The sequence below is a fragment of the Papio anubis genome, chromosome 14, assembly GCF_008728515.1.
Source record: "Papio anubis isolate 15944 chromosome 14, Panubis1.0, whole genome shotgun sequence".
NCBI lineage: Eukaryota > Metazoa > Chordata > Mammalia > Primates > Cercopithecidae > Papio > Papio anubis.
The window spans coordinates 71,366,773-71,388,319 of NC_044989.1; the positions used below are offsets into that span (position 1 = coordinate 71,366,773).

General features: G+C 51.2%; 2 protein-coding genes across 4 annotated transcripts; one reads left to right on the forward strand and one right to left on the reverse strand.

Annotated features, from left to right (window-relative positions):
- The first annotated feature begins 1,352 nt into the window (after positions 1-1,352).
- On the forward strand, positions 1,353-8,127 carry ANKRD53 (ankyrin repeat domain 53). Of its 3 annotated transcripts, none has more exons than XM_009184394.2 (6): positions 1,353-1,712; positions 2,015-2,159; positions 2,475-2,674; positions 4,738-4,902; positions 5,384-5,504; positions 7,397-8,127. In XM_009184394.2, exons 1-6 carry the CDS (start codon positions 1,543-1,545, stop codon positions 8,084-8,086), a joined length of 1,491 nt encoding a protein of 496 aa, XP_009182658.2. In that variant the 5' UTR covers positions 1,353-1,542; the 3' UTR covers positions 8,087-8,127. The 3 variants fall into 3 exon arrangements, with proteins under 3 accessions (XP_009182658.2, XP_009182660.2, XP_009182659.2); XM_009184396.2 differs by having other exon boundaries at positions 1,357-1,712; positions 2,500-2,674; XM_009184395.2 differs by lacking the exon at positions 4,738-4,902 and having other exon boundaries at positions 1,357-1,712.
- Positions 8,128-8,728: 601 nt separating this feature from the next.
- TEX261 (testis expressed 261) lies at positions 8,729-17,742 on the reverse strand. The gene is made up of 6 exons (XM_003908794.4): positions 17,494-17,742; positions 16,500-16,579; positions 14,626-14,779; positions 12,544-12,611; positions 11,711-11,813; positions 8,729-11,491 (listed from the first exon to the last, which is right to left on the reverse strand). Exons 1-6 carry the CDS (start codon positions 17,561-17,563, stop codon positions 11,376-11,378), a joined length of 591 nt encoding a protein of 196 aa, XP_003908843.1. The 5' UTR covers positions 17,564-17,742; the 3' UTR covers positions 8,729-11,375.
- Between the last annotated feature and the right edge of the window lie 3,805 nt (positions 17,743-21,547).

Here is a 21,547-nt window from a genome sequence, read left to right on the forward strand (position 1 = left end):
GCTCAGTAAGACAACACTGATTCAAGTAACAGTTATTGCTTGGCTACTATGTATTCTAAAAAGTCACAAGGCAAACTAAGGAAAATATTGACAACAAATATACATAAAGGGTCACTATGCTAATAAGTTTTACAGATCAATAAGAAACACATTAAGGCCCTCAAAGAACCATGTAAGTAAAAGAATTCCTAGAAGACAAAACCACTGATAATTAAATGTTTAACCCTTGTTGGTAATCAAAGAGCCACACTAGAACATCATTTGCCACTACCAAATTAGTGAACATTTACTTAAAATCCTAATATCTGATGCTAGCAATGGTTTGAATAGTTCCTCTTTGGGTAATAGCAGATTTACAGGTAGTGCTTCTCTGCTAGCACCGTTCTCATTGTTTGCATTCCTTCATTCCTTGTAAACTAGGTGCTATTATCCCCATTTTGCTGCTGTAGAAACTAAGTCAGGTAACTTGCCCAAAGCCACACTGCTGATGTGACGCGCACCGGCTTCACTGCAGGTGAAAGTGGAAGTGAATATATAACCTTCCTGGAAGGCAGTCTGCAATCCCATATAGACAGCTGAAAAATATTCATTCCCTTTCACCTAGTGATTCGACTCCCAGGAATCCATTCTTTTGTTTTGTTTTGTTTTGTTTTGAGGCGGAGTCTCTCTCTGTTGCCCAGGCTGGAGTGCAGTGGCCGGATCTCAGCTCACTGCAAGCTCCGCCTTTCGGATTCACGCCATTCTCCTGCCTCAGCTTCCCGAGTAGCTGGGACTACAGGCGACCGCCACCACGCCCGGCTAGTTTTTTTGTATTTTTTAGTAGAGAGGGGGTTTCACCGGGTTAGCCAGGATGGTCTCGATCTCCTGACCTTGTGATCCACCCGTCTCGGCCTCCCAAAGTGCTGGGATTACAGGCTTGAGCCACCACGCCCAGCCCCCAGGAATCCATTCTAAGAAAACAACCAGAGTTGAGCCATTTCGTTCCCCGCAGCTCATGTGAAACAATGGCACATCCATTATGATGCTGGGCTGTGGTTGCATCATAATGTACATTTAGTATGTGGAGTGACAATGGGCGCTAGCTCATAATATAATGCTATTAATAAACGAAAAGAGATACAAAAAATAGTCATGATATGCATATATATTGCAATAAACCATGATTTCTGTGGGCGGTGGGATGGTAATTTTTAATTTCCACATTGAACATTTCTGTTTTCTACTTATTAGTTTGATAATCGGAAACAAAAGCTAAGTGTCTTTGTTGTTTGTGTGTTTGATGCTGAGTTTCCTGGACAGCAGGACTGGGAGGTTGGGTGGGGGTTTTGGCTCAGTCCGGGAGCAGAGCGGCGGGTTGGGAGCGGCAGGCGGGCAGGGTCCCCGGAGGCGCCCGGGCTCTGCCCCTCTAGCTAGAGAGGCGGCCGAACCCTAGCGGCCTGGAAGGGAAACTGCGGCCAGCGGGCGAGGAGCCGCCCCCGGGGACGGGGCGCCGGCGGGTGGGTGAGCAGCCCGCCTGGCCCGGGTTCAAGTTCCAGCCCCGCGATGGCCTCCGCGGGCAGCACCGCTCGGCAGGCGGGCTCGGGAAGCTGGCACTCAGAAAGGGGAGAAGGGAGAGGTGCTCGGCCGCAGCCAACTTCACATGGCTCCATGCAGCGGGCGAACAAAGTCTCCTTGAAGGCCACCTGGACTGACGCGGAGTCCAAGCAGCCCAGGTGGGTAGCGGGAGAAGGTGTCCAGGCTGCCAGGCGCGAGAACCCGGCCCAGCGCCTCCCTGGTGGGCAGGGCCTGGAGCGGGCGGGGGCGGAGGCTGCGGCCAGAGAAGCCCGGAGAGCCAGGCGGGGGCCAAGGATCGCCTCCCGAGAGGTGCCCGGGCCCTGGCCCAGAGTCGTTTCCCCACTGCCCCGCCCACCAGCCAGCCCCTGCCCTACCTCGCCGACCACCTCCGTGCGCAGGCGACTGCCCTCGCCTTGCCACGCCGCCCTGCCTCGCTCACCGCGCCCCACGTTGATCCCAGCCCCAGCGAGGAGTCTGACCAGACCACGATCGACCAGACGGCGATCCGGAGCTACTACCAGCTGTTCGCGGCGGCCGTGGGCAACGTGGAATGGCTGCGGTTCTGTCTGAACCAGAGCCTCAGGGAAATCCCCACCGACTACAAGGTGAGGTCTCGAGTGTGGGGGCAAAGACTGAGGTCCCTCTCCCGCTACCCTGCTCAGAGTGGTCACCTGGAGAAGATGTCCTTTTCTGGGTAAAGCCTCCTAATTTAACTCATCTTCTGGCTGTGGAAGGACCATTTTGGGGGCAGGGAGGTTGGGTGGGCTGATGAACACACACTGGTTAATTAACAAAAGGATGTGAGCATTCCTGGGGACACAGGAAAGACAGTGAAGGTAACCCCAATAAATTTATATAAATTGTGGACCCTGGGACCTCAACCCCACTCAGCCTCATCCTGCCTGCTCTGGACCTCACAGGGCTTCACTGCCATCCACTTCGCAGCCCAACGGGGCAAGCTTGCATGCCTGCAGGTCCTGGTAGAGGAGTACAAGTTTCCCGTGAACCTGCTGACCAACAATAGCCAGACCCCCCTGCACCTCGTCATCCACAAGGACAACACCACCGTGGCCCTCCCCTGCATCTACTACCTGCTGGAGAAAGGCGCAGCCCTCAATGCGTGAGTCCAGCCTGCTTCAGGAGGGATACTTCAGGCACGGGCACAGCCCCACCTCCAGGCAGGCAAATCCATGCAGGACAAGCAGAGGGGCTGCTGGAGGTGACAAGGATTGGGTCCCACATAAAGCAGTCAGGAATCCACATGGTGTAGTAAAGAGACTGGGCTTTAGCGGGGCGTGGTGGCTCATGCCTGTAATTCCAGCACTTTGGAAGGCTGAAGCGGGCGGATCACCTGAGGTGGGGAGTTGGACACCAACCTGACCAACATGGAGAAACCCTGTCTCTACTAAAATACAAAATTAGCCGGGCATGGTGGTACATGCCTGTAATCCCAGCTACTCGGGAGGCTGAGGCAGGTAATTGCTTGAACCCGGGAGGTGGAGGTTGCGGTGAGCCGAGATCACACCATTGCACTCCAGCCTGGGCAACAAGAGTGAGACTCTGTCTCAAAAAAAAAAAAAAAAAAAAGAGAGAGAGATTGGCCTTTAACAGACCTAGTCTACATCCCAGCTCTGCAACTTGCTAGCAGACAGCGGGACCTTAGGCAAGTCACTCAACCTCTAAGCCCCAGTGCTTTGGCTCCCAAACTTAGGTGTACATTGGAATTACCTAGGGAGCTCAAAAAATATGAACACCTGGCCGGGTGGTGTGGTGGCGTAGTCCCAGCTACTCAGGAGGCTGAGGCAGGAGAATCGCTTGAATTCGGGAGGCGGAGGTTGCAGTGAGCTGAGATTGCACCAATGCACTCCAGCCTGGCCATAGAGCAAGACTCCCGTCTCAAAAAAAAAAAAATAAAAAAAATTAGGCCGGGCGCGGTGGCTCATGGCTGTAATCCCAGCACTTTTGGAGGCTAAGGCGGGTGGATCACAAGGTCAGAAGATCAAGACCATCCTGGCTAACACAGTGAAACCCCGTCTCTACTAAAAATACAAAAAAGTTAGCCAGGTGTGGTAGTGAGCGCCTGTTGTCCCAGCTACTCGGGAGGCTGAGGCTGAACCCGGGAGGCGGAGCTTGCAGTGAGCTGAGATTGCGCCGCTGCACACCAACCTAGGCGACAGAGTGAGACTCAGTCTCAAAAAAAAAAAAAAAAAAAAATTAAAATTAAAAAATATAAACACCAGTGTTGCAATCCAAAGGTTATAATTTAATGGGTCTGTGGTGTGACCTGGGCTTTGGAAGTCAGAAAAGATCCCCAGGTGCTTCTAACTTGCAGCTAAGTTTGGGAACCTCTGTCTCAGTGTCTTCAACTGAAACTTGGGAGAATGGCAGTGCCTATCACATGGGACTACTGTGATCACTGAAAAGTGCATGGCATACAGGAGACTGCATTCATTCAAAGTATCAAGCATGCACTATGTGCCAAGCACTACGCTAGAGTCACAGAAATGCTCCCTCTCCTCACGAAGCTGACATTCTAGTGCAGGAGCAGAGAGTAAATTAGCAAACAAATAAATGAACAAAATCTTGACAGAGCATGGGAAGTGGTTATGAAAAAAATAAACAAGGTGATGGGGTAGGTGGTAAAGCAGGTAGGGGGAGGATCTATTTTGGATGAAGCAATCACCTCTAAGGAGGTGACATTAAATTGCAACCTGAAGACAGAGTGAGCCAGACATGCAAAGAACCAGGGAAGTGTTCCAGGTAGAGGTAACATCATGTGTTGGGAAAGAGTGGGCAAGGTCAGAGGATAAATCGAGGAGGTTAGGCCCAGGTCATGTAGATCTTGTGGGCATAGGGAATCTGATGAGACATAGGGAAAGGGCAGGGGGCTGGTTGGTTTAAGAGTAGATGAGGTTAGTGGTCTCTGAACCAAGCCAGCTCTCCTTCTAGCAGTTCTTAACTGTCACATACCTCCTAAAATCAGATTTTTACTGTTCACTTAGTCCAATTCCTCCCTCTACAGTAAAGGAAATTGAGGTGCTGAAAGGGAGAGACATAGCTAGGGTCACCCAGTGGACGGATGGTAGAGCAGGGCTTGGAAACTGGTGTGTCCATCTATCTGATGGGCAGATGCCCTTTGTCTTTCGTTTCTGCTGTCATCCCCATTGGCGGGGCCTTCCACAGTCAGACATGCAACGGCTGCACGCCCCTGCACCTGGCAGTCCGTGAGGGCCTGCTGGACTGTGTGAAGGTCCTGGTACAGAGTGGCGCCAACGTCCACGCCCAAGATGCCATGGGCTACAAACCCATTGACTTCTGCAAAATATGGAACCACCGTGCCTGTGCCCGGTGAGAGTGTGAGAACCACCTAGAGCCTGCCCACCCCTTCCCCTCCCCCAGCCTTTTCCCTAGAGCCCTCACCATAGCTGAGCCTTTAAGGGGATGGTTGGGATGCCAGACAGCTGGAGGAAGCGTCTACTGCCCAGGATATTTTGGATGAGGCAATCACCTCATCACCTAGGCTGGGGGGTAAGTCTGCCCAGGTCCCCTGCCCTCTGGGTTGATCACTGCCCTCCTTTCCTGCCCTGAGGCAGGAAAGGTGACCAGCCTCAGCAGGAGGGCGGTGACCATGTCATCAAGGACTTTCCTCTTTCACCTAAAGAAGTAGGGAGCCAGAGGGCCCCAGGCAATGGGGATGGCTCATCTTGCTCATCTCCCTCTGGCCACTCCCCTCATCCCCATCCAAGCCCTCAGCAGCAGCCAGTCTTCCCAGCCCAGGTGGAAGCTCTGTCACTGTGGGATGACACCCCTGTCCCGACCTTGGCACCAGGTTCTTGAAGGATGCCATGTGGAAAAAGGACAAGAAGGACTTTGCCTGTGAGATGAGAAAAATGAAGACACTCAAGAGCCAGCTGGCCCTCATGGAGTACAACTACCTGATTGAGTATCAAGTAAGTGGGGAAGCGGGGGGCGGGGGGCCGGGTGCCAGCTGCTATCCAGGCATGTGAGCAGAGGGGCAGTGACCCACATACTGTGGAAGAGTGGCTAGAAGCACTCCCACCCTGAAAGAGTCACCCTTTTGCCTGTACTCCCACCCTGTACTCTGACTGAAATTCCACTTTTAAATAAGCCAGTCTTTTGGTCAAAAGTCTTATCCTGTGTTAGAAAGCCAATTTAAGCAAGCTTAAATTCACAAGTATTTCCGGGCCCCTCCTAGTGCACTGCCTCTTTCAGGATGAGAACCTTCAATGAGACCAAGGCCCTGCAGGTAACTGGAGCTCACATTCTGGTTAAAAAAATCCACCCTTCCTTCCAGCAGGCACTGGGCATTCACTCTGTGCTAGAAACCTACTAGACCCTCAGGTCCAAAGATGAACAATATGTGGTCCCCATGCTCAAGGAGCTTAGAGTCTAGCAGAGGAGGCAGGTTACAGCCCCATCAAGGAGAAGAGGGTCCAGGAGGGTGTCAGGAGGCATGATGCTTAAGAGGAGTCTTGAAGGATGCGCAGCAGTTAGCTATATGAAGAAGGAGGGAAGGGCTGACCAGGCATAAGGAGCAGCGCATGGGAAGGCATAGAGGCACCTGGGAACATGACGTAGGCAGAGAACTGAAAACTCAGAGCAGCTGGGGATCAGATGTAAGTTGGAGGCTGCCAAGATTTGGCAGGGACCCACATCAGTGAAGGACCTTGGCTGGGTAAGAAAGGGGATTTTAAGCAGGTGTAATTACATAGGGTGCAAAACCCAGAAAACTCAGAAGATACTGGGAATCTTAAGTGAATCCTGAAGTGGGGAGGGCTTTGAGGCTGCTGACTCCAGCACATCAGGTCTGTTTCAGCTCCGTTTCTCTCCAGGTCTCAGCCCTATCCTCCTCTAATGCCAGGGTCACTAGTCCTCAGAGTCACACACTGTCCAGAGGAGGCAAGGCCCATCTGTTTTCTGTAGCTCTAACCTTTTCCAGAAGCTCCTTGCATCTCCCCTCATCTCTTATGGCCTCAATTCGGTCAAGGGTCCATTCTCGTTTCTATAGCTACAACTAAAGGAAAGCCATATGCTGACTGACTTAGGTCTGGGGCAAGGTCTGATGGAATTATGATGATTGGCTTAGCTTAATCAGAGCCTGTGTCTGGAGCTGGGTCAATCTCCAAAGCCTCTGACTGCTTAGCAACAGTCTGGGAGTGAGATAGTGAGACAATGGCGGTGGGGGAGGTTCTATGACAACATATGGAAGGCTGCAGTGGAGGCAAGGAGAGAGCTAGATTGAGCTGCTGCCACCGGGCCTAGAGAGCCAGCCAATTGTATCCTCCCTGCATGACTTCTCACTTCCAAGAAGTGTGTCCACATCAGGCCATCTGGTCCTTTCTGCTTTCTCCTTCCAGGGTCAAGGATGCAGTGTGCACTTCCCATTTGCCTTTTCCCCCTTCACACCAGAGACTCTCTTATGACAGGACATGTCTCTACTATCAGACTGCAGATTCCTTTAGAGAAGTGGGGACTTGTCTTTCTGTAAGACTTGAGGTTTTCCCTAGGGCAGGGACTGTGTCTCCCATGTCAAGTTGGAGCCTCACCTAGGGCAGAGGCTATCTCTCTCCCATCAGATTGGAGATCTCCCCTTTGGGAGAGATGCTTTGTCTCCCCACTCAGCCCAGGGGCACCCTTATGGAAAAAGTTGTCTCCCCCCATCGGAATGCTGGCTTCCGTAAGGTAGGTGTTACTCCCATCAGACTCAGAGTTTCCCTCATCCCAGACCGTGGTTTCCAAAAGCTACAGCCACAGGGCCTCCTTGCACAGAAGCAGAGGGCAGCAGGCCTCCATGACTCTCTTGTACCCTCTGTTGTTGCAGAAAGAGCACAAAATTCTCAGGGAAGCTGCTATCAGAAAGTGGCTACACGGCAAGCTGCACCCAGGCCACTCTCTGGTCTCTAATACCAAGCAAGCCCGGGCCACCGCCCTCTCCAAGACCCCAGAGCAACGGGGATCGCAGTGTTCCAGCAGCTTCCACCCCTCTGTGGAGGCGCGCCTGCAATGCATTCCACAGCCCACGGAGATGCCCAAGCCCATCTACAGGAAGTCCACGATCAAGCGGCCCACGATGTGGAATGTTAGCAACAACCCTGCCAGACCCCCCACCACCAAGATCAGCCACTCGCAAGGCATCCGCCTGGGCGTGCATCCAGACCCCAGCCCGGAGCACGACTTCAGCAGCTTCCTGGAGGTGAGACCAGACCGGCACGGCGGTGCGTGGCTGCACACAGTGGACGGCCACTGGGTGGCGCCAGTGCCGCGGCTGCCTTTTGAGGTGCTGCTCCGCATGCTGTACCCACGTGTGCGGCCGTACAGAATGAAGGTGCCCCAGGGCTTTTACCCCATCAGCATGAGGGAAGTGCCCAGGAAGCGGCACCTGGGTGACGACACCTTCTGGACCGACACTCTGGCCATGAACCTGCGTGACACATTTGATGAAGCCTTCCTGGCAGCTGTGCGATCCCATCAAGGACTCCCTGCCCTGCCCTCCCCACAAATCAACCCATAAAGTTATCATTGCTACCTCTCCCCCTGAGGCAGCCCAGTGAAGGCTGACGTGTGGCGATTCGCATTGTGGGTGGCCAGGAAAGGGGGAGGGGTGCCTATGGGCTTCCCACTCCCAAGTTCGAGAACAGGAGTCCCCCTTACCAATCAAGAGCCCAGACCCCAGGCCTCCTTTCTCTCTGCAAAGAAATCTCTTGGCACCCCCCCAGGAAATCCAAGTTAGGTTCAGAGTAGGGGGCCAGTCGCTATCCTTCACCTTGGCATTGTAAAAGTTGTCATATTTTGGCACCCACTGCCCTCCCACCCCAAAGGGCCCAGGCTTCCAGGATGGAAGGACCCACTGGGAAATTCTGTTTCTTGTTCAGATTAAGCCCTTCCTGCTGCAGGCTCTAAGCTGAGACCCAGAATGGGGTGGAGGACAGCTAATATGTCCCCCTGACACAGGCTTCCCTGCTACTATGGGCTGCCATCCTTATTCCCAGCAGCCACTGAGGTTCTTATTCCCAGCAGTTCAGGGAGGCATGGGCAGCACATCCAGGGAGGGGAGGGATGTGTGGTTTCCATCCCAGTCTATGAAAGCACTTGTACTTCCTCCAGGAAGTTAACTGGCTCCTATGTATCTCTTTGTACACATCACTACAATTCATTCATTAAACAAACATTTATTGAGTGCTTTCTAGGTGCCAGGCACCAAGCCAGGCACTGTTAATACAAAAATTCCAGCACAGTCCTTGCCCTCAAGGAGCTTACAGTCTAGTGGGGAGATGACCATTAGGCAGGCAAGTAAGCCCAGAGTGATCTGTGTAGTATGCCAGGGTGGGGGTCAGGAGGAGAGGGTATAGTCAAAGCTCCTCGGAGGAAGTCAAGCCTACGTTGAGATTTGACAGAGAAAGTACCCTTTCTCTGTGGCCAAAAGAAAGGAGGAATCAGAGTGGCAACAGAGAGCCACTGCATCTCTGGATACAGGAGGCTGGGACCCAGAATGCAAGAAGACAAGTGATGAAACTAGAGAGGTGAGCAGGGACCAGGACACCATGAGTCTCGCAAGCCATGCTGAGGGGTCCAGACTTTATCCTGAGGGCAGCAGGGAGCCATGGAAGGTTTTAGGCCAGAGAGTGACTTGATCAACTATGCAATGCATTTTAGGAAGACAGCTCTGGCTACGGGATAGAGAAGCAATAGGAGGCTGTCACGATAATCCAGGTGAAAGATGATGACAGTGGGAGTGGCTCAAATCAAGATGTTAAGGTAGACCTGACCGTTTTGAGAGACTGGATGTGGTGGGCAGAAAGAGAAAACAGGAATAGAAGAAGTTTCCTGTCTGGCTCCTGAGTGATCTTGGGGCCAAGGGAAGTACCCAGAAGGGGCAGGTCCACAGAAGACAGCAAGTACCATCTGGGCTGTGGACCTGAATTGTCTGTGCACACAGAAGGCAGCAAAACTGTGATTCAGGTGATCAGGAAGGATGTTGGGGCTGGAGGTCAACACTAAATTCCTCACAGTCCTTGAAACCATCCAGATGGATGGGCTTCCCTAGGGAGCCCACAGCAGAACCCTGAAAGACCCTACTGTGCATGGGCAAGTGGAGAAGCCTGCACAGGAGCCTGAAAGGAACAGCCAGAGAGGTAGGAGGACAACTAGCCACAGAGGTGCCAGGGAAGTGTCATCCAAGAAGCAAGGGGTGATCAGCCATGTCAAATGCTGCCTAGATCTAGTAAGATAGGAAAGGGGTCTGCTGGATTTAGCAACCTCTGGGAGAACACTGGCAGTAGAGTGGAGGGGGCGAAGCCACATCATCAAGGTGAAGAACCAAGCAGCAGAGGGAGGAGAGTAGGGCCAGCTATCAGTCCAATGGGAGGATAACGCAGGCCGCCAGTGTCCCCTGCCTTGTCTATTCTGGTCTGCATAGGAGAAAAGGGCCTGGCAATCTCGTTCACACTGAGAGAAGACCAACATGTGCTCTTCCTCTCAGGGAAAGGGGAAAGCTGGTATTCTTAAGAGAAGGTAAATGCTAAAGCCAAGGAAATGAAGGGCTATGATGGAACTTCAGGCATGATATAGAGGAAATATTTTCAAGCACGGGGGTTTTTCCAGTGGCTTAAAGGTATCACATGTGTACAGTTCGTCTCTGTACCTGCCGGCCTCACTTTGAGGTATAGAACATGGCCAGAAATGGCTCTCACGGGGACTTCATTCCAATATGTACTGTTGAGCACTTGCAAGGCACTGTAGTTGGAGTATAAGGTCAACAAATGCAGGTCTGTGCCCAAGACCTGGCCTGCCTTCTTAGAAGGCAGATATATCTCCCCAGGAGCCAAGAGTGCACAGAAGAGGGCCAGGCCTTGGATGCTGTGACAAACAGCTTCTCCCATTAGTCCCATTTTTTTAAAAACAGGCTGCCTGGAAGCTAATTTTTATTTCGTTTCTCCTTGAGCCTAAGATAGTATTCAGCCAGAAACCACTCCTTTTCCCAGAGGAAGATTTATAAATAGGATATTGTAGATGTTCTTCTGAAAATCTAGCCCAGTCCTAAATTGTCCCCTCCTACTCCCGGTTTGACAGTCACGGAGCCTTGGGGAAAGAGATGGAAGAGAGTGCATCAGAGAGGCTGCCTATAGCCCCACTTCCCACTCCTTGAGCAGGCTCAGTTCCTCACCCCTGCCCCCTTCCCATTAAGGGCCACAAGAACAGTCCCTCGGGAAGGGCAAGACCCAGACCCAGAAAAGGAATCCCTGGAGCAGAAAAGTGAGTCCAGTCCAGGGCAGAAGGTTAGCAGGAAGAAAGGAAGATGAACTGTCAGGGTATTAAGGCAAACAGTGCCACCTAGAAGCTTTATTCAAACGGAAATCCGTACTTGGAGAGAAATCACAGTTCAACAGCAAAAACTATTTCTGTTGGACATGCCAAGCCATGGCCCCTCCCCATGGCCACCTGCCCAGAGAACTTGTCACCATCTGCTCTTCAGCTTCACAGACCCTGCCCTGCCTGCCCCAGCTGGGCCAGAACCTCCTGACCCACCTTGGAAGGGACAGGGGAGGGCTGAGGGATCTCAGCCTCCTGGCTAAGTAGGCTCTGCCACCCTCCTTGGTGCCCTTTGAGGTTACAGCCTCTTGCAGCATCAGATCTGAGCCAAGCTGAGCCCCCCAAGGAGGGTGGGGATGGGGCTTCAGAGTTGAGGGGAGAAAAGCCAGGGCAGGTGGTAGGTGCCTTCCCGACTTCCGGTCCCCACCTGGCATAGAGGCCCAGGGGCCTGACTCTCCTGATCTTGCCCCCACATCCTGCCCGCATCGGGGTCAGTATATCTTCTGACGACTGGGTAGAATGGCCTCTTTGATGAAGGAGAAGACAACCAGGATCCCTAAGCGTTTGCCCCGCTTGCCTTTGGTGAAATAATTGGAGACGACATCATCTGTGGAGACATAGGCAAGAATATGAGAGAGAGAGAGAGAGAGAGAGACAGAGAGAGAGAGAGAAAGTGTGTGTGAGTGTGTGTGTGAATACGGCTCTCCCAACCCCGAGCCCAGGTGTCTCTAACACAGGGCTGGACTCCGGTTCCCTCAGTGGATCCCTGCCAACCCAGGGCTTGCTGGCTTGCTCCCACCTCGGCCCCTTACAAATCCCTTCTCACCTCCTGGCTGCATGGTAGAGGGCAGGACATTCTCCCCAGCCGAAAGTGACACAAAAAACGCAAACGGAATTATCCACAGGCAGAAAGTGAAATAGGCCAGGACCTGGCAACAAGAGAGACTGAGAAGAGGGTGTCCCGGAGGTGCCAAGAGTAGGCTGGGTGTGGTCACTGCGTCGGTCAAGAGTGCACAGGGGGCCACACCTGATCTCCAAAGGGGGCCCAGGCCTGGGAAGCAGGGAACGCCACCCTCAGACATGGAAATCCTTCTGTGGGGAAAGGTGGAGGCTGAAGATGACTGAATGTGGCCACAAGCCCCACATCTTGGTCACTAGGACAAGCAACTCCCCTGGACTGAAGGAGGCAGACGAAGTCCTAAGCCATGACTGACTGACCCACACTCCCCAAAGAAGTGACCTTGCTCTTCCCAGAGGTTCAAACTGGAGCAGGAGGGTGTGGAGAAATCGTGAGAGAAGAAAACTTTGGCAGCCACTGGGAAAAGCTGGGGCTCAGGGGTGCAGTCCATCCCAGCCCTGTAAGGACTGTGTCGGAGAAGGTCACCCTAGTGCCCCTTCCTGACCTCAGGATGACCCCTCCAGGGGGACCCAAAGGACTCACTGAGGAAGAGCAGTGTCCTCCCCGCTTCAGACAAAGGGGCACATTCTGTCCCCATCCACACTGCTTTCTCAAACCATCTATGTTTTGTTTTTTTTCAAACATGCAATCCTTGAACAGATTCAGTTTCAAATCATAGCTAAGTTCACAAAGTAAACCATGCAAGTTCCCTTTTACTACCCTGTCCCTGTTAACAGCTGAATGTGCTGGACACCTCTTACCTCTGAGAAGGGATAATATTCTTCTGCAAAAAACTGAAATGCTAGGTAATGATTCACCACCACTAGTCCTGTTGAGGGAATGAAGAGTCAGTCAGTTTAAGGGGAATAATAGAAAACTGTACTTTTAACTTCACAAGGCCCTCAGAAGTTGGGAGCCTCCATGGAGTCTTAGGCCTGACTTTACACTCAACTCAGAGTAGGCTACTGCCTAGAACTGTTTCCCATCTGCTACAATGGGAGAATGAGCCTCAACCTGCCCACTGCACGGGGCATTCCAAGTAAAATTAGAAGGTAACAAAGCTCTTTGCATGTTATAAAAATGAGACTTCTATGTTACATAATCCAAAGCATCATGATAATGAACCTCGTTTTTAGTGGATGTGGGTGCTAAAGAAAGCTCTCCCACAGTGACAGGTGGGGAGAAATCACGGGTGTGCAGATTAGATGCCCCTAAGAGGCTCTACTCCAAACTGGGCAGCAGGGAGAAGTCCTGCTCAAATAAAAAGGCTCTCGCTCCTCAGGAATAAAAGGGCAAGACTTGCTAGATGCTTTGAGGTACAGTCTTCAGGTTCCTCAGCATTCTGCGGGAGCAGGTCTTTCCCCATCCTGTCCCCAGGTAAGACATACTGGCGTGAACTGATACGTTCTAGACACACACACACACACACACACACACACACACAGCCACCCCTCCTTGCTGTGCAACTGAGTTTATAAAAGAGGGCACGTGTGCATATCCTAGACACAGGCTGCTCAAGAGACAGTCATTCCTGCCTGTTCCCATGGTGAGGTGAAGGGCAGGCACCAGAAAGAACATGTCGCCTGAAACTGACTGTCCCCTCATACACACCTCACAGCAATTCCCATGTCTCCTTTCTTCTCTCCTGCCTCTCCCATTCTAAGGCAAAGACTACAATTCTGCTATGCCTAGCCACACTCTAGGGCTAAGAGATAATGGGAGGTAGGATAGTGCCTGGTGCCCACAAGATCTTTTGGAAAAACTCTTTTAGACATCTAAAGGCAGATCAAGGGAATGAAGTCAGGGGAGCCTGCTGCTGAGGGGCTGGGGGCAGGACTTCTTCCCTAGGACAGAGGCACCTGGTCTCCATGGACGGGCTCCCTAAACAAACCTCTGCTGAACAAATTCTTTGGTGAAATCACACCAACATCCAAGGAAGAAACCAGTTTTGGCTTTAACAATATGCCCTTTGTGTGGATAATATTCACTCTCCAGGCTCTCTCATAGAAATAGAAAAGTCACTCTAAAAAATCCCCTAACTCTACCTGATACCCTGACTGAAAGCTAGGGTAGCCAGTAATGATGAACAGGAGCAATGGTAATCTTGGCAACCAAAATACTTTCCGGAGCCTTTTCCAGGAATATCTGTAAGTATCTATACGCACCTACTATATGTCCACTGAGTCTCCCAACAGTTCTTTCAGAAACATCCTCTCTGAACAGATGGAGAAGCTAAGGCCCAGAGAGGACCAACGATTCCCCAGGGTCAGAAAGTGGTGGCAGGGCAACGCCAAGAAGACTGGGTCCTCCACATCCAGGCTCAAGCCCGAGGCAGCAGCAACCAGTGAGAATGAGATGAGAAGCTGCAGCCGCCAGGAGGCATTCACACCAGGCCAGAGTCTGCCGGGCGCTCACAGCCCCACGAGGCTCCAGTTCTAACCATGACTTTGGGTCAGAGGACTGGACGGAGAGCTGCCTGCCTGCCTGCCTACCGGAAGGGCTTTCAGCTTTTTCTGGCCAAGTGGTTTTTTTGAGGCTGGAATTGCTTAGTTGGGAGCCCTGCCTCAGCCAATCCACAACCTCTTTTTTCCCAAACTCTCCTTCAAACTTACCTCTCTGGGAAAGCCCTCCTGTCTGAGCCTCCAGCCCCAACAAATTCTATTCACTAGAGCCAAGGTGGGCTCTAGAGTCCTCAGCAGTAAGAATTGCATCTTCCCAATTAGCCTGGATTCCTGGAGGACTTCAACAATTGGATTCCTTTTTCTATATCCCCTTTAGTGCCCAGGACGGAGATGGGCACACCCAACCCCTTCAGGGGCCTCCCCAACTCTGTCCCCTCTCACCACACGATAGGATGAAGTTAGGCGAGGTCAGCATGATGAAGGGGAAGGTCTGGAGGAGGCCAAAGTAGACGAGGTTGGTGAATAGGCCCACTCCAATCATGCCGGTGGGGAAGCGCTCAAAGATGTAGAGGCCGATCAGTACAGCGGTGGAGAACTGAAACAACCAGAGGCAGACAATGCAGGGCACTTCTTCCAGGCAACTTTCCTGGACTCACCAACCCCCAGCCCGCTCTGGGCAGCACTAGGTTCATGCTTCAATCTCATTTCACAGGTCTGGCCTCCCCAACTAGATTCTCTGCTCCCAAAAGGCAACTTTTTTTTTTTTTTTTTGAGACAGAGTCTTACTCTGTTACCCAGGCTGGAGTGCAGTGGCGCGTTCTCCTGGATTCAAGCAATTATCCTGCCTCAGCCTCCTGAGTAGTTGGGACTACAGGCATGCACCACCACGCCCAGCTAATTTTTGTGTCTTTAGTATAGACTGGGTTTCGCCATGTTGGCCAGGCTGGTCTCAAACTTCTGACAGCCTCCCAAAGGGCTGGGATTACAGGTGTGAGCCACCGCACCCAGCCCATTTCTCAAACTTTTTGACAGCAACCCACAGTAAGAAAAACATTTGCCAGGGGCGGTGGCTCACGCCTGTAATCCCAGCACTTTGGGAGGCCAAGGCACAGGCAGATCACCTGAAGTTGGGAGTTCAAGACCAGCCTGACCAACATGGAGAAACCCCGTCTCTACTAAAAATACAAAATTAGTCAGACGTGGTGGCACATGCCTGTAATCCCAGCTACTCGGGAGGCTGAGGCAGAAGAATCACTTGAACCCAGGAGGCAGAGGTTGTGGTGAGCCAAGATTGTGCCACTGCACTCCAGCGTGGGCAATAAGAGCGAAACTCCGTCTCTCAAAAAAAAAAAAAAAGAAAGAAAAACATTTTACACTGTGACCCCAACACATATATACATATATATGATCAAAGCTCAAATTTCAATTCTATTTATGTTCCTTTTTTAAAAAAATGCTGATTGTGAACTACTGAATTAACTATACAGCCAAATAATGAATCATGCCTACAGTATGAAAAACACTACTCATAAGGACCTACAGTTGTCATTGCTTAGCAAATGACAGTTGGCTGCATGAAGGGCTAATTCCTGTGCCAACACCCACAAGCTGGGCCTCTGGACCAGAGCTGAGGGCTATAGTCTTGTCTCCACTGTGAACTCCCAACCTCAGGCCATGCCCAGAGTGCAAGTGGCTGCTGACACCAGGCAACTTGAGGGGCTGTGGACACTTTCCCGCCAACAGCACCCTACCCCCAGCCTTTCCTGCAGCTGAAGGAAGTCTGTCCACCAGCAGTCATCCCTATGGCTTTGACATCAGTGGCAACGATGGTGTCTTCAGTAAGAGAAGTCTCCCATGAGACCAGGAGAGGGCGAGACCAGCGAAGCTGTGCCGCTCTTAGGACAAATCACTTGATCCGATTAGAAAGATGGCAATGAACATATACTCAAAACTGTCTTATGGCTCTTCTAAGTTTTAAATGCTGTGAGCAGAGCAAAGGGCTAAAGACAATAGGAGACAGCTAAGCAAAGTCAAATCCATGGTCTTGTCAACAGAGAATGTACACTTGGCTGTCACCTTAAGGACTAGAGGACAAGGCCTGCAGTGAAACAATGCCACTTGGGGAAGGAGCCCAGGGAAGATCTGGGCCCAGGAGTGCAGACCCAAAAGACAGCGTTCAAGGCACGGAGGTAAGAGTGTATGCTCAGGAAACAGCAGAGACACAGGCCTCATCATTCATGCCAAACTCTCCCCACTTCCTGCTTTTGAGGCAGGGTAAAAAGTGAGGAGGACTCCTGGAGAAAGATGCCACTTACCCAGATCATGTATTTTATGATCCTGCTGGTGGCCACTGTGTATTCTTCTATCAGTTCTGCCAGGTAATACAGTCCAGCCGCTGCAGGGTGGGAGGCAGGGACACTATCAGTCAGTGTCACTCCCATCATCCTGGTCACCCCTCTCCCTGCAGCCCAGTCCCCATCCACCCTTTATGGACCCCAGAAGGTCAAGAACAAACCAAACATCCCATGTGTTGCCCTTCCAAGTCTGCAGAAGTAAAACTTTCTAAGGGCAACTAAGGAGAAATCTCATAAAAATCAATGAAAGTCTGCATTTGATGCCTCAGTACAATGCTAACCTCTGGTTCAGAAAACGGAATTTCGCGTATTCAATAAACACCTGCTGGGCACTTGGCATGAGCCAGGTCCTTGGGCTGAGGATACAGCTGAACAAGACAGACAAGGTCCTCCCCGACCCAGCTTAGGAAAGGGAAAGGGAACAGTAGGGGGAGACAGACAGACGAGTTCAGTGTGAGAAATACTACTTTAGGGAAAGGACAGCGCACTGCTGGACCATCAACCCCTGTGGACTTCCCGGAGAAGATGACATCTCAACTGAGGCCGAATGGGAACTAGCCAGAGGAGAAGTGTCAAAGGTGGAGAGAGCAGCGAGTATGAAGGGCCAGAGGCGCAAAGGAGGCGGTAGGCGTTGGGGAAAAGTTCCGCGCCCCAGGCCAGCGAAGAGGGGGAGCCGCAGCGGTTAGTGGTCCGCAGGCGCGGGCGGGGCATTCGAGCCACCCTTTCCCGGGCACTGCCGGAGCGGACTTTGTGACACCTGGAAGGAGCCGCGGTCAGGCCGGGCTGTCAGGCTCGACAGGAGGGGCAGGATCAGGCGGGATGGGATTGGGGCGGCGAAGGCCAGGAGCGCCGGGCAATGGCCCCACGAGTGGCTCCGAAACCCCCTCGATGCGACCCCCAACGAGCACCGATGCCGGGGCGCGAGCCTGCGCGGGGCGGGGTCGTGCAGTCTCACCGACGGCTAGCGTGATGAAGGCCACCTGGATGAAGAGCGACAGCCAGCTCAGCAGGTACATAAACCACATGGCGCCCCACCCGCCCGCTCCCCGGGCGCCGGGACGGGCCTGCGCGCTTCGGCTCCGGCGACACAGAGCCGCCACCGCCGCTGCCGCCGCGTCCCCGCCCCGCGGACCGCAGGACGACGGTGCGCCGCCGCCGAGAGGAGCTCGGCTCGAGTGCAGCCCGGGGCCAGGCCCGCGCTAGCGCCGCCCTCCGGAGAGGAGGGCCAACCGCCGCTGCCCCGCGTTCTCCGACCACCAGGATCCCCAGTTCCACTGACGGGAACGAATGCAGACGGCTGCAGCCGAGGGGAGGCGGGACGGTCCCCAGGGGCGGAGACCAAGCGCCCATACTGGGGATCGGAGTGCAGCCTCCAGCCGCTCCTTGTGCACTCCCGCACCACCCTGGAGGTGGTCCTGGGCCGGACAGGGCAGCCCGACCGCGCACCAGTAACCTCCCCAGAACCTTCCTCTCGGCAGGTTGCGGACAGATCTGTCTCTTGCTATCGCAGGTGGCAGGGACAAAATTATTGAAATTCCTAATATATGCCACGCTCTGTGATAAAGGCGAGGTGTGTTCTTGTTGGAAATCTGAGCAGATGATGTAAATCATTTTATGGATGGGGAGGACCAAAGGAAGTTGCCCTGGGTCATGCACCTAGGAAGCGGCACAATCAGGAGTTGGAGTGATTTTAATCGGTCATCCTCAGGCCTAATTCCCCTCTAGGCTGTTCTTTTGGGGTACGTTCTGCACCTTTGTATCTCCTGCACCTCACCCCGTGCCGGGCACGCAGGGCGTCCGGTAGGAGCTGGATGCATTTACTACACCTTTGGGAGGGTTCCTGAGGGGCACCTGGAACCGGTTAGTTCTTGTGAACAAGTCTCCCATGTAGTGGCCGAGACAGGCATGCAAAATAAAGTATGTAGAGCAAGAGTCTAGTAGGCTTATTTCAGAATCATATTTTTCATGCATAAAAATACATATTTCTAAAGAAACAATTACCATATGATTTAGCAATTCTACTTCTGAGTATATACCCAAAAGAACTGAGAAAGCAGAGACATTTGTACACCAGTATTCGTAGCATTATTCTCAATGGTCAGAAGAGGGAGGCAACCCAAATGTCCATCGGCTAACAAAAAGATAGACATAAAGTGCTGTAAACATACAATGGAATATTATCTAGCCTTAAAATGAAGTGAAATTCTGACACATGCTACAACATCAATGAACTCTGAAGGCATGAGTGAAATAAGCTAAGTGAAATAAGCCAAATAGGAAAGGACACACATTGTATGATTCCACTCATATGAGGTACCCAGAGTAGTCAAAATCATAGGCAGAAAGTTAAATGGTGCTTGCCAGGGTCTGGGGGACAAAGAACGGGGAGTTACTTTTTAATGGATATAGGGTTTCAGTTTGGGAAGACGAAAAAGTTCTGGAGATGGTTGGTGCTGATGGCATCACAACAGTGTGAATGTGCTTAATGTCACTGAATTGTATACGTAAAAAATGGTTAAAATGGTAAATTTTATGTTATGCATAACTCCCCCCCTCCAAAAAAAAAAAAAAAAAAAAAAAAAAAGATTACAAAGCAGGCTGGGCACAGTGGCTCATGCCTGTAATCCTAGCACTTTGGGAGGCTGAGGTCGGAGAATCACTTGAGGCCAGGAGTTCAAGACCAGCCTGGGCAACAGAAAATTTTAAAATGGCCAGGCATGGTGGTGTGTACCTGTAGTCCCAGTTACTCTGGGCTGAGGCAGGAGGATTACTTGAGTCCAGGAGATGGCGACGGCAGTGAGCTATGATTGGGCCACTGCATTGCAGCTGGGATGACAGAATGAAAACCTGTCTCAAAAAAAAAAAAAAAAAAATTACAGTTGCCGGGCGCGGTGGCTCACGCCTGTAATCCCAGCACTTTGGGAGGCCGAGGTGGGCGGATCACAAGGTCAGGAGATCGAGACCATCCTGGCTAACCCGGTGAAACCCTGTCTCCACTAAAAAATACAAAAAAAAAAAAAAAATTAGCGGGGCATGGTGGCGGGTGCCCGTAGTACCAGCTACTCAGGAGGCTGAGGCAGGAGAATGGTGTGAACCCGGGAGGCGGAGCTTGTAGCGAGCCGAGATCGCGCCACTGCACTCCAGCCTGGGAGACAGAGCGAGACTCCGTCTCAAAAACAACAACAACAAAAAAAACAAAAACCAAAAACAAAACAAAAGAAAGATTACAAAGCAAACCAATTATATTGAAATGCAAGTATTAAAACATTTTTAGAAAACCAAATGTATTCTGTAATTTATGTGCTTCTTTATTAATATATGACATAAGCAGACCTATTACAAAATCTAATAACTACCTATCACAATGACAAAGTAGGAGTTAGTATAAATGATATTTCAAGATATCATTAATCATATGAGAGAGTTATAGATAAAAATAGAAACTTCTCTCCTTCCAAGTTTTCAGGCTTCTTGAATTTGTCTCCCTAAATTCTATACCTGCTGACTTCTAAGGGGTCCCTGGACCCCCAGTTAAGAATGCCTGAGAGATATGTGTATGGGGTATGGTGGGGTGGCTCACACCTATAATCCTAGCACTTTGGGAGGCCTAGGCAGGAGGATTACTTGAGCCTAGGAGTTCGAGATTGACCTAGACAACAAAGTGAGACCCCATATCTACAAAAAATTTAGAAATTATGCAGGTGCAATGGTGCCTGTAGTCTTGGCTACTCGGGAGTCTGAGGTGGGAGATTGCTTGAGCCTGGGAGTTCAAGGTTGCAGTGAGCCAGGATCACACCACTGCACTCCAGCCTGGGTGACAGAGTGAGACCTTAAAGGCTATATGCTTTTTTTTTTTTTTCTTTTTTGAGATGGAGTCTTGTTCTGTTGCCCAGGCTGGAGTGCAGTAGCATGATTTCAGCTCACTGCAACCTCTGCCTCCTGGGTTCAATAGATTCTCCTGCCCCAGTCTCCTGAGCAGTTGGGATTACAGGTGCTTGCCACCACACCCAGCTAATTTTTGTATTTTTGTAGAGATGAGATTTCGCCATGTTGGCCAGGCTGGTCTCGAACTCCTGACCTCAAGTAATCCACCCACCTTGGCCTCCCAAAGTGCTGGGATTACAAGTATGAGCCACTGCACCCGGCCTCACCATATGCTTATTTACAAGGCTTTTCACTGCAGCACTGTAGGAGACTGAGAACAACCTAAGTGTTCATTGACAAGAAACTGGTTAAGTATATTTTGGTACATCATAAAACCAAGCCCTAAAAGCCAATGAGGGTGTTCTTTATGTACCTATATAGGACTATTTTTTTAAAAAAGCAAAAGAATGGGGAGAAATAATCTATATACACATTTTTTACAGGGAGGGACAGGGTCTCACTCTGTCACCCAGGCTGGAGCACAGTGACAAGATCATAGTTCACTGCACCCTCAACCCCCAGGGTTCAAGAGATCCTCCCACCTCAGCCTCTCAAGTAGCTGGTACTACAAGTGCATGCCATAACACCTGGCTGATGTTTTTATTTTTATTTTTGTACAGATGAGGTCTCACTATGCTGTCCAGGCTGGTCTTGAACTCCTGGGCTCAAGCAATGCTCCTGCCACAGCCTCCCAAAGTAGTACTTTGGGAATACAGGCATGAGCCACATCACCCAGGCTACAAATTTCTTTCTATAAAATATCTCTGGAAGGATACATTAGAAAACAGTAATATTGCTTGCTTCCTAGGAAGAGAAGGGGTGGGGTTTGAGAGTAGGAAACGGCATTCCCACTGTATGTCTTTTTATATCCTTAAAACATTGAACTATGTAAAGATATGGAAAGGTGTTACCTATTCATAAATGAAGTTTAAAATTAAAATGTTCATAATATGATGCACCTGCTAGGATGTCTCCAATTTCCTGTTGTTACCCAGTGCCTATGTGAGGAAAAACCACTGAGTGGTGCCTTACTGGTAAGTTTGCTAACCTTGGGTCATGGGACTTGGTCATCCCTGATTGTTCCA

Excerpts from the sequence above, each read along its gene's own strand:
- ANKRD53 (XM_009184394.2), top strand. The coding sequence starts at position 1,543 with ATGGCCTCCGCGGGCAGCACCGCTCGGCAGGCGGGCTCGGGAAGCTGG. Across the intron at positions 2,160-2,474 it reads AAATCCCCACCGACTACAAG|GGCTTCACTGCCATCCACTT; the intron begins GTGAGGTCTCGA and ends TGGACCTCACAG. Across the intron at positions 5,505-7,396 it reads ACTACCTGATTGAGTATCAA|AAAGAGCACAAAATTCTCAG; the intron begins GTAAGTGGGGAA and ends CTGTTGTTGCAG.
- TEX261 (XM_003908794.4), bottom strand. The coding sequence starts at position 17,563 with ATGTGGTTTATGTACCTGCTGAGCTGGCTGTCGCTCTTCATCCAGGTG. Across the intron at positions 16,580-17,493 it reads CTTCATCACGCTAGCCGTCG|CGGCTGGACTGTATTACCTG; the intron begins GTGAGACTGCAC and ends CCCACCCTGCAG. Across the intron at positions 11,814-12,543 it reads AATATTATCCCTTCTCAGAG|GTCCTGGCCTATTTCACTTT; the intron begins GTAAGAGGTGTC and ends TCTTGTTGCCAG.